Source organism: Miniopterus natalensis, chromosome 12 (genome assembly GCF_054644295.1).
Source record: "Miniopterus natalensis isolate mMinNat1 chromosome 12, mMinNat1.hap1, whole genome shotgun sequence".
Classification (NCBI taxonomy): domain Eukaryota; kingdom Metazoa; phylum Chordata; class Mammalia; order Chiroptera; family Miniopteridae; genus Miniopterus; species Miniopterus natalensis.
The window spans coordinates 18,592,693-18,608,294 of NC_142092.1; the positions used below are offsets into that span (position 1 = coordinate 18,592,693).

The 15,602-nt window shown below is 38.2% G+C and overlaps 1 protein-coding gene across 2 annotated transcripts in view; it reads right to left on the reverse strand.

Moving 5' to 3' along the window:
• FOCAD (focadhesin) overlaps nucleotides 1-15,602 on the reverse strand; it is a 256,025-nt gene that overhangs the window by 79,100 nt on the left and 161,323 nt on the right. For both annotated transcript variants that reach the window (XM_087822637.1, XM_087822638.1), the window contains 2 exons: nucleotides 12,405-12,590; nucleotides 6,615-6,736 (listed from right to left, as the gene is read on the reverse strand). In XM_087822637.1, coding sequence (XP_087678763.1) covers nucleotides 6,615-6,736; nucleotides 12,405-12,590 — 308 coding nt within the window. The remainder of the gene's footprint in view (nucleotides 1-6,614; nucleotides 6,737-12,404; nucleotides 12,591-15,602) is intronic.

A 15,602-nucleotide genomic window follows, 5' to 3' on the forward strand; every position in this document is an offset into this window, starting at 1 on the left:
CCCCCATTGACAAGGGAGGACTACTGTACACAGAACTGCTCCTGGTATGTCAGATCAAATCCAGATTTTTTAGATCTGTTCATTTTCGAGAAAGAACACAGGAGACTTTCACATCAAGAAAAGTCAATGAAAAAAAGAATTTTTCCCCCTAAAAGAACAGGATATGACATTTTCCAAAATAATTAATCACAGATTACATTAAATAGCTAGTTCTCCATGACCCTGAGAATTTAACTAACAGTTATTGAGAAATATTAACAATTAAGTAAAGCAAAATACACTCTTAAACATTCAAAACAAAGTTCTCTTACCCATTCATTCACTCACTCACCCACCTATCACAGGCAATAACAAGGCCACAGAATATCCTCTAGGGATATGTAATCTTTAGTAGGGAAGAGAGGCTAAACCATATAAATGAACACCACCACAAACCAGTACATAAGAGCCTGTTCAAATGACAATAATGTCATTTCTTACTAAGACCTCAACAATTATTAGATTCACCACCAATTTAATAACAAACATTTCTGGGGAAAGGAAACTACTCCACTAAATGCACATATACCATGTAACACACTTCCAAGTGTCAAAAGGATTATAATAATTAATTCAATAAACATTTACGAAGTGTCTACTACATGCCAGCAATACCAGGCACTGGAACTGCAGGATCAAAAAATACCTCCCTGATTTTATGCTTTAAAAAAGCAGGCAGACACTAACCGTTGTGTGTGCTGTGCCACCCAATCCCCCATTAAGGATTAATAGGTATGGATGGATGGGTGGATAGACATGGGTAGAAAGATGGATAGAAAAAAATGAATACATAGTCTCATATATTAAATTGAATTCATAGTTACAAACATTCCTAAAGAAATCTCTAAGCCTAGATGGTTTCACTGGAATATCCTACCAGACATTTAAAAACATTATTTATCAGGATAGCATTAGCCTGACAACACACCATACAAAGATATTACAAGTAAACTATACAATATCCCTCATGAGCACAGGTTCAAAAATTCCTAACACAATATTATTAGCAAATCAAATTCAGCAATGTATAAATAGGATAATACATTATGATCAAGTGGAGTTTATGCCAGCAATGCAGTTTGGTTCATGATAGAAAATCTATCAAAATAATTCCTCATATTAACAAACTAAAAAAAGTATACAATCATCTCAAAAGATGTGGAAAAGACATTTGACAAAACTCAACATTCATTGGGGGGGGGACCTCTCAGCAATTTAGGAATATAAAGAAACTTAGTCAACCCAATAAAAAATATCTATAAAACCTCTATACTAACATATTTAATATTAAGACACTAAATGCTTTCCTCCAAGACTGTGTACAAGAATGTCTGCTCTCACCACTCCTATTCAACACTGCACGGGAGGGCCCTACACAGAGCAATTAGGGAAAGAAAGAAGGAGAGGGAGGGGAGGGGAGGGAAAGAAATGAAAAAGAAAAAAAGAAAAAGAAAGATCAAAGAGAAAAAATTAAGACCATCTCTATTCACAGACATTATAATGAAAAACAAAAATAATCTACAAAAAAACCTATAAGACTGCCTAAGTGGGTTTAGTAAGGTCATAGAAAAGTATCAATTATATGTTTATATACTAGCAATGAGCAGTTGGAAATTAAAACAAAAAGGCCTAATATGCAACAGTTATAAATTTAGCAAAATACGTGCAAGATTTGTAATAAGAAAACATTGACCTAAAATAATAGGAAGGTATATCTTGTACACAGGTTGACTCAATATTGTTAAGATGTCAGTTCTCTCCCAAACTGATCTACAGAGTCCATGCATTTCCAATCAAAACGACAGCACACATTTTTGTGGTTTCTCAAAGCTGACTTAAAATTTATATGGGAAAGCAAAGGGCCTAAGATAGTCAAATTTAAAAGCAAAAGAAAATAATTGGAAGATTCACATTACTTGATTTCAAGATTTATTATAAAGCAACAGTAATTAAGTTGTGTGGTTTTGATGAAAGTATATGCACATAGATCAATGGAATAAAATTGAGTACAGAAATAGCCCCACACATATATGAACAAATGATTTTTGACAATGGTGCCTAGATAAAGAAAGGATGGTATATTCAACAAATATAACTCATACCTTAGGAAAAATTAACTAAAGTAGATCATAGGCTAAAATGCAAACCTTAAATTGTAAAATTTCTACAAGAAAATATGGGAGCACCCTAGCTGGTTTGCTCAGTGGTTAGAGCGTCGGTCCCTGGACTGAAGGGTCCAGGTTCGATTCTGGCCAAGGGCATGGACCTCCGTTACAGGCTCCATCCCAGGCCCCAGGTAAGGGCGCATGTGGGAGGCAACCAATTGATGTGTCTCTCACATCAATGTTTCTCTCTCTCTCTTCCTTCCACTGTCTCTGAAAAGCAATGGGAAAAATATCCTGAGGTGTGGGTGGGTTCGGTGGGACGAAAGAGAAAGAAGAAAGAAAAGAAAAGAAAAGAAAAGAAAAGAAAAGAAAAGAAAAGAAAAGAAAAGAAAAGAAAAGAAAAGAAAAGAAAAGAAAAGAAAAGAAAAGAAAAGAAAAGAAAAGAAAAGAAAAGAAAAGAAAGAGAGAAGAGAAGAGAAGAGAAGAGAAGAGAAGAGAAGAGAAGAGAAGAGAAGAGAAGAGAAGAGAAGAGAAGAGAAGAGAAGAGAAGAGAAGAGAAAGAAGAGAAGAGAAGAGAAAGAAGAGAAGAGAAGAGAAGAGAAGAGAAGAGAAGAGAAGAGAAGAGAAGAGAAGAGAAGAGAAGAGAAGAGAAGAGAAGAGAGATGAGAAGAAGAGAAGAGAAGAGAAGAGAAGAGAAGAGAAGAGAAGAGAAGAGAAGAGAAGAGAAGAGAAGAGAAGAGGAGAAAAGAAAAGAAGAAAGAAAAGAAAAAGAAAAGAAAAGAAAAGAAAAGAAAAGAAAAGAAAAGAAAAGAAAAGAAAAGAAAAGAAAAGAAAAGAAAAGAAAAGAAAAGAAAAGAGGAAGGGGAGGGGAGGGGAGGGGAGGGGAGGGGAGGGGAGGGGAGGGGAGGGGAGGGGAGGGGAGGGGAGGGGAGGGGAGGGGAGGGGAGGGGAGGGAAGGGAAGGGAAGGGAAGGGAAGGGAAGGGAAGGGAAGGGAAGGGAAGGGAAGGGAAGGGAAGGGAAGGGAAGGGAAGGGAAGGGAAGGGAAGGGAAGGGAAGGGAAGGGAAGGGAAGGGAAGGGAAAGGGAAGGGAAGGAGAGGAAGGAAGAAGAAGAGAGGGAGGGAGGGAAGGAAGGAAGGGAGGGAGGGAGGGAGAAAGAAAAATACAGGAGATACATCAAAGGATTAATGGGTGAATTAAATTTTCTATGGTATATTCACATAATGGAATATTATCAGCACATATGAAGTACTGATACATGCTACAGTATATAATCTTGAAAACATTATGCTAAGTAAAAAAAAAAAAAAAGGCAAAAAAGACCACATACTGTATAATTCCATTTATATGAAATGTCAAAAACAGGCAGATCTCTAGAGACAGAAAGTGGATTGGTGGTTGCTAAAGGCTGGAGAGTGAGGAAAATGGACAATGGCTACTAATGGATACAAAGTTTCTTTTTGGTCTGAAAATATTCTAAAATTAATTGTGGTGATAGTTACACATCTGTAAATATACTAAAACCACTGAATTGCACACATTAAATAGGTGCATTTTATGGTATATGAATTATACCTCAATTTTTTTAAATAAAAAATATAATAGATAAAAGAAAAACTCTGAGAATTTGGGTTAGACAAAAAGCAAGAACCATAAAAAGAAAACCTTGATAAATTGGAATTCTTCAAAACTAAAAATCTGCTCATAAGAAGACACTGTTAAGTAAATTAAAAAACAAGTTACAGATTAGGTAAAAACAAGTGCAAAACACATTTCTAATAAGTGATTTATATCTGGAATATATAAAGAACTCTCATTTGAAAACAAAAACCTGATTAAAAATGGATAAGAGTTAAGGCGCCTCAGGGAAGAAAAGGTATGAATGACAAATACATGAAAAGATGCTCAACATCAATAGTCATTAAGGAAACACAAAAGGGAAACCACGACCCACATATCCTGTATGAGAATGTTTACAGCCGCCTTAGTCATAATTGCCCCAAACTGGAAACAACCCAAAGATCCATCAATGGGTGAATTAATAAACAAATTAAAACACTCATGAAAGCTGTTTTTAATAAAGTAGTGACGGAAAAGCAAAGCAGAGTTTGAAGAAACTTCAGCTAGAAAAATGTCAAGTGGACTGCAACAATAAAAGAACCAAAAGCAACGAGAAGAGCTGGGAAATACTAGAGTCACCTTGGAAAGATCCAAAGGTATTTCTAAATGCTCTCTGATTAACCTGGGAGGGTACAAGGCAGTTCAAGGACTGTGGAGTGACACGGCCTGGGTTCAATTTCCAGGCTCCTCTACTTACTAGCTCCATGATTTCGAGCCCATTAACGGTACCAACTTCACAGTGTTAATGCGGAGATTAAATGAATCAATATATGTATAGCAATTTTTAAAGTACGGGAGCTGGTAATTAGCTATTATTTCAATTATTATTATTTTTAACCAGCTCTTAAAACTCTTATTTGTTGTCACATAGTTTAAGAAACTGTATGATTCATTCTCTATCTCCACCTTTTTCTTAAAGAAATGAATTATAGTAAGAAGATGAATCCCAACTAAAATCCTACCATAGATTTGGCAGAATTCTGTCCAATATGTCTTCTAATTGAATCCTAAAATAATGATGTTATTTTCTCATCTCTTTGAAATTTTCTAGGCATTCTATAACACAAGCAATAAGCATCCTTAAAAAAAGTTTGATTTTTAGAGAGAGGAAGGGAGAAGAGAGAAACATCAACGTGAGAGCGCAACGCTGATCTGCTGCTTCCCACACGCCCCCTACTGAGGGTTCAGCCCACAACCCGGCCACGTGCCTTGACCTTACTGGAACCAGCAACCTTTAGGCGCATGAGACACGCCCGGCCCACTGAGCCACACTGGCCAGAGCAAGCAACAAGTATCTTAACCAAGAGATTTTCACGTCTAAGGCATACCTTATAAGTTATGATACCATGTGCTGAATTTATTAGATGTCTTCTGCTATCCTGACATTCACACTTTTTCTTGTTTCTGTTCTAGTTGTAAATTTTAAAATCAGCTTTCTGGTAATACTGAACACTGATCATCCTTCAAATACCTAAGTGCACAGCTTAAAAACACAAAAGGGTACCAAATTTCTCACATCTCCACACCAATTAGTAAGGTGCTAGGAAAAACATATCTAGAAATCACCTGTTTTTCCCTCTTTTGTAAAATTAAACCTCTCTTCTTCCTAGAAAAACACTGCTCTTCCTAGATCTTTCTTCCCTCCTTAGTTAAATGAAGATGCTGTATTAGGCAAAAATGGTTCTAAACCAAATATTTACATAACTTCAACCCTAACTAAATATAGTAAAGGAACATGGGTGTCATAGGTTCAAGATAGCTCTTTAAAAACCAGTTCTGCTAACCGGTGGTCATTGGTATACAAGAATATAATGAAACCAAATTAATGATACCAAGATTTATAAATTGTGCCTCAATATAAGATTTACTACATAGTGCAGAAGCCTTAAATATTTTTACATCTCCATTAACTTTTTATACTATAATTTATATATTTATATTTGTAGTTGCTATATAAGTTATAGCTATATTATATAAAACAAACCTCTTTGCTGTGATATTTTGTTTTGTTACTCATTCATATATTTTAATTTATATTCACCTGAATGAGCAACTGCCATAAAAATTAAAAAAAAACAAAAACACACATTTCCCAAGTACTTTCCAGCTTCCCACTGCCCTCAGGTACTGCTCTCATTTGCAATGATCAGATTTCATGCAAATCATGTAATGGCATCACACAGCTTTATTTTAAAAGGGTAGCCTAAAAGTAAAATAAACACTAAAACCTAAGGTTTTATTTTACCTAAACATTTTTATTTACTGTTAATTCCCTACATTCACAAAATATAAACACTGGTGCCCTATATACTTGCAACGGATTCGAATTGAGAAATAGACAAGATAATTTCTTTAAATAACAATTTGGTATTTATTCTTTACAATGGAAGTTAAACATTAGTGAAATAAATCAAATTCCTAGAGACTACTCCCAAATACGAGGTTGGGCAGCAGGAGAAGCAGGCCAGTTTCTCTCAGAAATATATCAAAATATTTTAGTGGGTCAGCTATTTTGGTTGCCTTTAAAAGCAACGTAAGCCCTGGCCTGCGAGGCTCGGTTGGGCGTCCTCCCGCGCACCCGAAGGCTGCGGGTGGATCCAGACCAGGGCGCAGGCCTGGGGTGCCCGCAGGAGGCAGCGACCAATGTTTCACTCTCACATCCATGCTTCCCTCTGTCTCTCCCCCCCCCTCTAAAAATCAAATTTTAAAAAATTATTTTTAAAGGCCATGTAAGTTAATTATGATAAAGAAAAATTATTTCCAAATATACAGTAAATTTCATGAGCATAAAGTAAGGAGGAAAACCCCAAAACAAACGAGGAAGAAAGTGTTAGGGGTGGGAGGCACCTACCTCATGCACTAGAGCCAGGGAGGTCTGCTTGAAACTCCGCCCTCTACTGGCCACCAGCCGATTCAAAGGTTTGCCATCTTTACTCTGATACATTGAAACATCGTAACAAAATAACATACCACCTGAAAAAAACACACCAGAAAAACATTTCTTATGGAAAGGACTTCATCAATTAGATTCTCAGTAATCAATATCCAATAAATAGGAATAGAGATATTTAGAAATTAAAAGAATTTGCTAAGCAAATTACATTGGCTATAGGTGTCTAAGGGAAAAAAATAGAAGAAATATAAAATTATATTTAAACTATCACTTATTTACAAGCTTTTTTCACTTGGAAATAAATGAATACATTTGCAATTCACGACACTTAATGTTTTATAAACTTACTTTAGAGATTCTATTAATCTTTAAAAAAAAGTAATTCCAATTAAAGAGAAATGCTAGCACACATCAGTCTTTGTGAACTGACAAAACATGGGTTCCTTTAGTTTATACCTCCAAGTACAAGGACACATTTTTCCTCACCCCTGCCCTCAGGTACATGCAGACTCCCTCTTCCCGGCCTCCTCCCCTGACCCTGCTCTTCCCACTCTAGTCAACTGAGCTCTCAGACTGAGCTTCCGGCCCCAGCGTCGGCGGAAACCAGGCCGGGCAGCCAAGGGCCAGGCCGAGGCAGGGCAGCCTGGGAAACTACCTGGGTAATCTTCAACCAACGAAAAGACACACTGAAAGACTAAGATCATTTAAACCATAGAGATCATTACGTTTTTAAACATCTCCTTTTGAAGTACGGTATAAATAGAGAGAAGTGCACATATTAAAAGCATACAGAGCCCAGTGAATGTGCACAAACTGAACAAACAAGCCTACCTACCACCCAGATGGAAACATCGCTAACATCCCCGCGGCCTTCCCTCAAGGTTCCTCCTAGCCGAGGGCACTCCCGTCCCAAAGGCAGCAGCCCGCTAGTGACCACTTGGCCTGCTTGGGTCCTTCATATAAATGGAATTGGGCTGTAAGATGGAGTTTTTGAAATCTGGCTTCCTTCACTCAATACAAGCATTGCTGCAAGCATTCGCACCGTTACTGGCACTTGCAGGACACTTGTTCTCGTTGCCGAACCCTCCCCCTCAGGTGAGTGCCGCCATTTATTCACCCATTTTAGCGTCAGCGGGCATTCAGACAGCTGCCACGTTTAGGGCTACGCGGATAACGCTGCCACGAACATTCCAGCATGTTGCCCAGTGACTTCACTTGGGTTTATCCCTAAGAATGAAATAGCTGGGTAAATTTACTCAGTACAAGTTCTCCAAAGTGGCTGCACTAACATCCATCCATTGTTCCACGTATTTGCCAATGCTTTGTATTTTCCATCTTTTCATTTCAGCCAATCTGTCAAGTATGTCGTGGTATCTTACTGGGGTTTTAATTTGCATTTCTCTGATGACTAAGTTGATCATCTACTCATATGTTCACTGAACATCTGAATACTCTCATTTAAAAGGGTGTGTTCAGTTCTTTTTACTGTTTTCCCATTGTCTTTTTCTTATTGATCTACAAAAATTCATTATATATTGTAGATGAGTTCTGTATCAGATATTTGCAGTGTACCTTCTTGCATTCTGTGGCTTGCCTTTTCACTCTCTTCAAGGCACATTTTGATTAACACATGTTCCTGATTTTAATATAATCTGTCATTTTTATAACTAGAGTTTTAATTACAGAATCATTTGTCATAAAGATCCCTTTTCTCCACAGGACTGCAGTGTCACCTTTGTAATAAATCTGGTGACCCTGTGTTTGTCAGTTTGTCTGTCTATCCTTGCACCAAAACCACAGTCAATTATTGTGCTTTTATAAAAGGTCTTGACATCTGGTAATGTATATTCTCCTCCTGTTTTTATTCTTCAAGATTACCTTGGCTATTCGTTCATTTTCACATGAATTTTACAATCAGCTTGTCAATTCCCCCCCCCCCCCCAAAAAAAACCTATTGACTCAGATTGGGTGAAATCCAAATATCAGTTTAAAAAGAATTAACATTTTTTACAACCCAGTCTTCTACTCCACTGCATATCATTCCATTTGTTAGGATTAAAAAAAATTTTTTCTCCATAATGTCTATAGGTCCCGCATAAGGGTGTTACATACTTTTTGATTAATTTACTCTGGGTAACTGATATATTTTGATGCTATTGTAAATGGTATAGTTCTTAAATTTTATTTTTTATGGTATATAAAATGTTATTGATTTTTTTTGGCATTTTCTTAGTGACTTGTTTTTATAATTTTTAAATCTTTTTCAATTACCACTGATTTTTTTAACAAAAAATGTTTTTATTTATTTCAGAGAGAGGAAGGGAGAGGGAGAGAGAGAGATGAAACATCAATGATGAGAGTCATTGACTGGCTGCCCCCTGCACGCCCCCCACTGGGGATCAAGCCTGAAACTGGGGCATGTGCCCTGACCGGGAATCGAACTGTGACCTTCCTGGTTCATGGGTCAATGCTCAACCACTGAGCCACACCAGCCAGGCAATTATCACTGATTTTTATATGTTGGTCTTTGTATGTATACAGTAATCTTGAATTTATTTATTAACCCTAATTAATATGTAGAGAATTCTGCATTTTCTATGTGCAAAATCATGTCATCTACAAATAATGACTATTTCATTTCTTCCTTTCTAATCCTTATGACTTTATTTTTTTGGTTTATCACACTAGCTGTGCGCCCCACGACAATACTGAACACTAGTGGTGATAACAAGCACCCATATCGTTTTCCCAATCTCAATATTTGAGTATTAAGAACGATGGCATGGTTGCACATGTTCATTCTCAGTTTAAAAAGTTCCATTCTATACATAGTTCAATTTGAGTCTTTTTTAATATCATGAATAAGAGGTAAGTTTTCAAAGGCATTTTCGGTAGCTATTGAGATCTAAAGATTGAGCTTTTTTCTATTCATTAATGAATTATATTGATTTTCAAACATTAAATTAACCCCATTTAATTACTATGTATTATCTTTTGTATGTATTGCTGAGTCCAATTTTCTCATTTTTTTTGTAACTATGTTCATGGAGGAGATTGGTAATATTCCCTTCTTGTACTTGTCAGGCTTTGGCATAAGCATTATGCCAATTTCATAAACAGAGTTCCTTTTTTTCCTATTCTCTGTTCGAGTTCATGAAAAATCATTGTTATTTCTCCTCAATTTGGGGGAAGAATTCTCCAAGGACCCCATGGGCGCCATGGCTTTTATTTAGTACCAGTGGGAAGGCTGCTAGAGATTCAATTTCTTTAATACATATCAAACTACTCATACAGCCTGCTTACCCTTCTGTTGGTTTTCCAAAGATTTATATTTTGATAAATTTCTACATCTCATCTAAACTGTGAAATTTATTGGCTAAAGTTCTTTATAAATTCTTTTATCTTTTTGTATGCTATAGGCTCTGAAGTGGTATCTCCTGTGTTATTACTGATATATTTCTCTCACTTATTATCCATATTTACACTGGCTTTATCATTTTGTTAAACTTTTCAAAGAACCAACTTTTGGCCTTACCGATTTTATTTTGTTTTGTATTGTATTAATTTTTATTCTTATTATTATTTCTTTTTTTCTTTACATTTAATTTGCTATTCTTTTCCAAGCTTCTTGAGATGGAAGCTTTAATCAAGATTATTTTCCTTTTTTCTTTTCTAATATATTCCCTGAAGGTATAAAATTTCGTTCTAGTACTGTTTTAGCAGTTGTGATACGGTTCATTTTCATTATCATTCAGTTTAAAATATTTTGATTTCTGTTTTGATTTTACTTTAATCCTTGGATTATTTATAAGTGTACTATTCAATTCCAGGCTACTGGAGGCATTCTAGTTGTTTTTAGGGTGTTTATTTTTAGCTTAATCCCATTGTCATCAGAGGACAGGCTCTAAATGACTTCAGTATTTTGAAATTTGTCGAAGTTTATGGTTTCTCATATGGTCATTTTGGTAACTTTCCCATGTATTGTTGAAAAGCACAGGAAATCTATCACTGTTCTATGTCAGTTAAGTAGTTTGTTCATAGTGTGTTCAGATATTTTGTAAACTTACTGATTTTATCTGTCTGCTTATTCATCAAGCTACTGAAAAAGATGTTTTAATGTTTCCCACTCCCATTTCAGGTCTATTTCATCCCTTAGGTCTGCTCGTTTTTGTCATATGCTTTGAAGCTGTGTTATTTTGGGTACACTGACTAGAACAGTGATATTGTCAGTGACTTTGTTATCTCCACGAAATGTCCCCTTCAATTTCTAGCTTCTCCCTTTTTCTAATTTCTAATACTTTTCATTGTATAGTGGATACTAAATGAAAGGGCCACAGAATTTTTAGTCTAAATTATTTTAAACTTCTCTCCTCTGTTAGGCAGATAGAGGGGAGGACTGATCTCAATCAAAATCAGGGATTGGACTGGGTTAGGCTTAACTGCAGCTCTGGTAAATCTCAGTCCACGTCTGGTTCAACCCTGTTCCCAGGGCATGCCTCCTCAAGATTTTCGACTGACTAATGAGACTCCTCGACATGGAATAATTATGAGATCCAGATCTGTCCTCAGAGGTTTTCAGCTTACCTCTTTAACTCTCCCATCCCATAGAGTTCCAAACTTTGGAAAACATGTGGAGGGAGAAACAGGCTGTATTTGAGGTTCCCCAAGTCTCCTGCTTTGTCACTCAGGCACCACATACATGGCAAGGTCTCTATTGGTTTCTCTGCCTCCTGCACCAGCCTCTTGCTACCATCAAGCCTAAGTTCCAGCCTCTAGCTGGAGCCAGAATCAGTAAACGCACCCAGGTGAAAAGAGCTGTTGATCTTCAGTGTCAATTCACGCCTCATATGCTTTGTTTTCAGACCCACTCTCCAAGCCTGTCTTGTTTCCTAAGCACAAGACTGAAGATTTCACCTTGCCTTTCAGAGGCATCAGCCTAGTTCTTTAACTTTCAGTGCAAACTCAAAATTCAACAAATATCTTTTGAGGAAAATCTCCATTCTGTCTCCTATATCAGTCAGAGTCTTCATAGAAACGCAGCAAATAGGAGACAGGTATCTGTGAGCTGGGGAACCAGGGAAGCCAGAGATATAATTCAGTCTGAGTCCAAAAGCCTGAGAACCAGGAGTGTCAATGTCCAAGGGCAGGACATGGATGCACCTGGTCAAGCAAAGCAAATTCACCCTTCCTTTGTTTTTCTGTTCTGTTCAGGCCTTCAACAGACTGAATGTTGCCCAGACACACCGGTGAGTGTGATCTTCTTTACTCAGTCTGATTCAAATGCTAAGCTCTTTTGAACACACATTCAACAGACGCACCCAAAGCTAATGTTTTAGCACCGATCTGGGCATCTCTGAGCCCAATCATGTGACACATAAAATTAACCATCACATCACCCTAGTCCAGTGGAACCGCCAAAAGCCCCCATTTCTCTTTCCTCCAACAGGCCTCTTCCTGGCCAAGCCCTGATCCAAGCCCACAACCAGGATCAGTGAAAATCCCGCTTTGCGGATGGGACTGTTCCTAAAATGCTCTCCGATTCCGGAATTTTTGTCTGTCTTTTCATCTTTGCTTCGACAGTTCTCTGATGCCTTTAAAATGTGATTTATTTTTGTTCATTACCCAGCTGTGTCTATACGTGAGGAGCAGCAGCAGCAATGCCCTACCATGACCCACTCCCTCCTGCCTGGGAATGGAAGTTAGAACAATACATTAAAATCCTGTACCTGAATACTCTGTGCTGCTCACCTGCAAGGCCAGGTTTCAAGCCTGGCTGCTTGTTTGTTTCATACATTTTCAGTATAAAATTGGGGATTCCTGCCACCGTCTTTCCTTGGTCTGTGCGGGCACCTCCTCTTAATGCCAGGTGATAGACCCCCCGGGGCATATTCACCATCTCTTGCCTCACGAGAGATGTAAAAAATTCCTCCAAAGCTGAAAGAGATAAAAGGAGATTACTACAGTATACTAGAAGAGAAACACTTTTAAAGCATACACAACAACAACTGAGCCTATTTCAGGCCAAACATCACAAAATAAAGAGAGAGCTCTCCATTCCCATGCTTCTTAAGTCTTGCTCAAGTCAGACCATAGCACCCAGTTGTTCAAGCTGAAAAGCTTAGCCATGCTTACCGTTTCCCTTCCCACACTCCCTACATGCACTCCATCAGCCAGTCCTTCTAGATCAACCTTCAAGGATACAGCCCAAATCCACCCATTTCTCTCCATTTTCACTGCTACCTGCCCAGCCATTATCTCCTCTCTTCCGCATCTGGATGAATTCAAAAACTAGTTTCGTGGTTTCTACTCCTCATGACCATGCCCCTACAAACCACTGTCCGTCCCAAAGCCAGAATTTGATGTCATTCCCCTCCCTAAGAGTTTCCAATGGCTTTTCACTGTACATAGAATAACTCCTGACAATGACCGAGGCTTTCTATGATGGAGCCCCTGCCCCCCACCCCCGACCTTATCTCGAACCCCATCCTCCCTGCTAGCTGTGCTGATGGCACGTCTCCACATGGCCTCTTTCCCATTCCTCAGTAACGCAAAGTTTATATCTAAGTCAGGGCCACTGCACCTGCTGTTCCTTCTACATGGAACACACCAGACCCAGATTTCCATGTGACTGGCTCCTTCTTGTCATTTAGGTATTTTAAGAGATGCCTTTATCATTCTGTAGCAATATCAGTACAATTATTAAAAAACAAAATATTAGTTCATTTTTTCTTTGCTTGTGGTTCTAATTAAGCCCAAGATCTTTATTGCTTGATATTTTTACTTATTATAAGGTAATGCAGATATGTGGGATCAAATGACAGTAGATACCCAAACAGAATACTTGATAAGATTGGAGGTTTATATTCAAGTGTTATTTTCCTAAGAACCACTAGAGGTTGCCCAATGCAGAAACAAAAACATTAAAACTAAACAAATCATATGGAAAACAAAAAAAGGAAACTACTGTATGTGCCACTTATTATAGGAACAAAAAACAAGGATCCACTCTAACAAAACTGGAATTTCATTCTGAATAGATCTAAAAGTCTCCTTTATATGACCATGATTGAATGAAAGGCAGTAAGTGCTTACTGGTGCACCTATTATGTGCCCAGTTCTGTCAATGCTATATAAAAATTTCCTAGATGCAACCAAGCTTCTCCACTCAAAGCCCAGAAAACACTGTGGGATGCTTTCCATTTATCCCTCCAGATCCATCCCCCACCCTCTCACCCAGCTCTGCCCTGGAAGAATAACCTTTACCAACTGCATCATCAGGCTCCCTTGTCCTCTGGCTTCACCCAATGGGGGACGCTGGCAGGAGGTCAGCGGGTGGAAACACAGTGAGGTCAGGCATGTACTCCCCAGGTACCCACCTGCAAGATCGCTACAGGTTGCCTGCACGCCTCTTGTGCAGGCTTGGCTTCCCTGCTTGTAACACAGATGCTCTCTCTTTCTCCTAACTGCTACCTCCCCTTGCATCTTCTAGTTAAGGGACATGAACCACTCTGGGATGACTCACCATTGCCTGTGATTTTCCTTTAACCAGGACAACATAATAGCCCCTTTATTAAACTCTCAGTTACTCCATCTGAATGTGCCTTTCCTGTCAAGACCCTAATCAACACATCATCTAAATGAAAGCGATGAGAAACATCCAATTGCAGGGGATACACCCCAACACCTGCATCCACATGCCCATGTATGATTGCTTCAAGCTGGCTGAGTAGGAGTGTAGTCTTTTTAGAATGTAGCTAGTATCATCGTTGAGGACACAGGCACTATGATGAGAGAGGGCAATTTCATGCTTTCTCAGAAGGGATCCGATTCTGGCAAAAGCTGATACATGTCAAGAGATAAGTATACATCTGCAATAGACTAACACAGGAATGGAAATTTGTCTACTTATCAAGCTCTTTTCAGGGGACTAGGGATTCTCAAAATAACTCCAGCCCTAAGAATAGTTTAAATGAGGGGAAGATACCAAGACTGCAACTGATGTAAAAAGTACCATCTTCCCCCGGCCACTAAGCTAGCAACTTGGAATTTCTTCCATCATTACTGAGTCTTGCCCTAGTCTTTGACCAGGTGAGAATTTGAAAAGAGCTGAAAATTTGTAGGTTGCAGTGTTAGATATAAATTTTTAAAACATCCCAAATAGCTTTCAAAAGGTGAGTGGATGAGCAAACTGTAGTACATCCTACAATGAAGTACTACTCAGGAATTAAAAAGAACAATTCATATAGGCAAGTATTTGAATGGATTCAAACACATGCTGAGTGGAAAAAAGGAAAAAAAACTGGTGAAATCCGAATAGATCTATAGTTAACAATATTGCACCAATGTGAAATTCCTGGTTTTAATAATGAACTAAGGTTATGTGAGATGCTATCAATTGGGAACAGGTAAGTAAAAGTATACTGCCACTTTCTAAACTGATTTTGCGACTTCTTATAAGTCGAGTCATTTCCAAATTTAAAAAATATTTTAACAGGTACCAGGAACACCCTTATTTAAAATATGCAAATTACTGAATTTAGTTTGCAGCTGCATTTGTGTTTACTTGAAAAGTAAGAGAAAAGGGCAAGGATTCACTTACATTCCTTGCAATTTGGTTTTGCCTACCTCCTGTACCTAGAGACCTAATATGTGTCACCCCCCCTGGACCTTTGAGGCTATACATTCCTAAGGCTGGTGCTCTTTCCTCGTTCTTTCTTGAGTAATCCCAGGGAAAGTGAGGCACAGAAAAATGAACTTAGCCCATGCTGACACGGCTTGTGAGACACAGATAGCATTTAGACTACCCACCTGACTCTATTGAATTTTCTCAAACAGGTATAACTGCTGATATCAAGTTTTCTTAAGGAAAGGTGCTAATAACCATCAAGTACAAACCACACAGAGGAATAACATAACGGCCGCACAGCTCTGCACAGACTGGGAGGA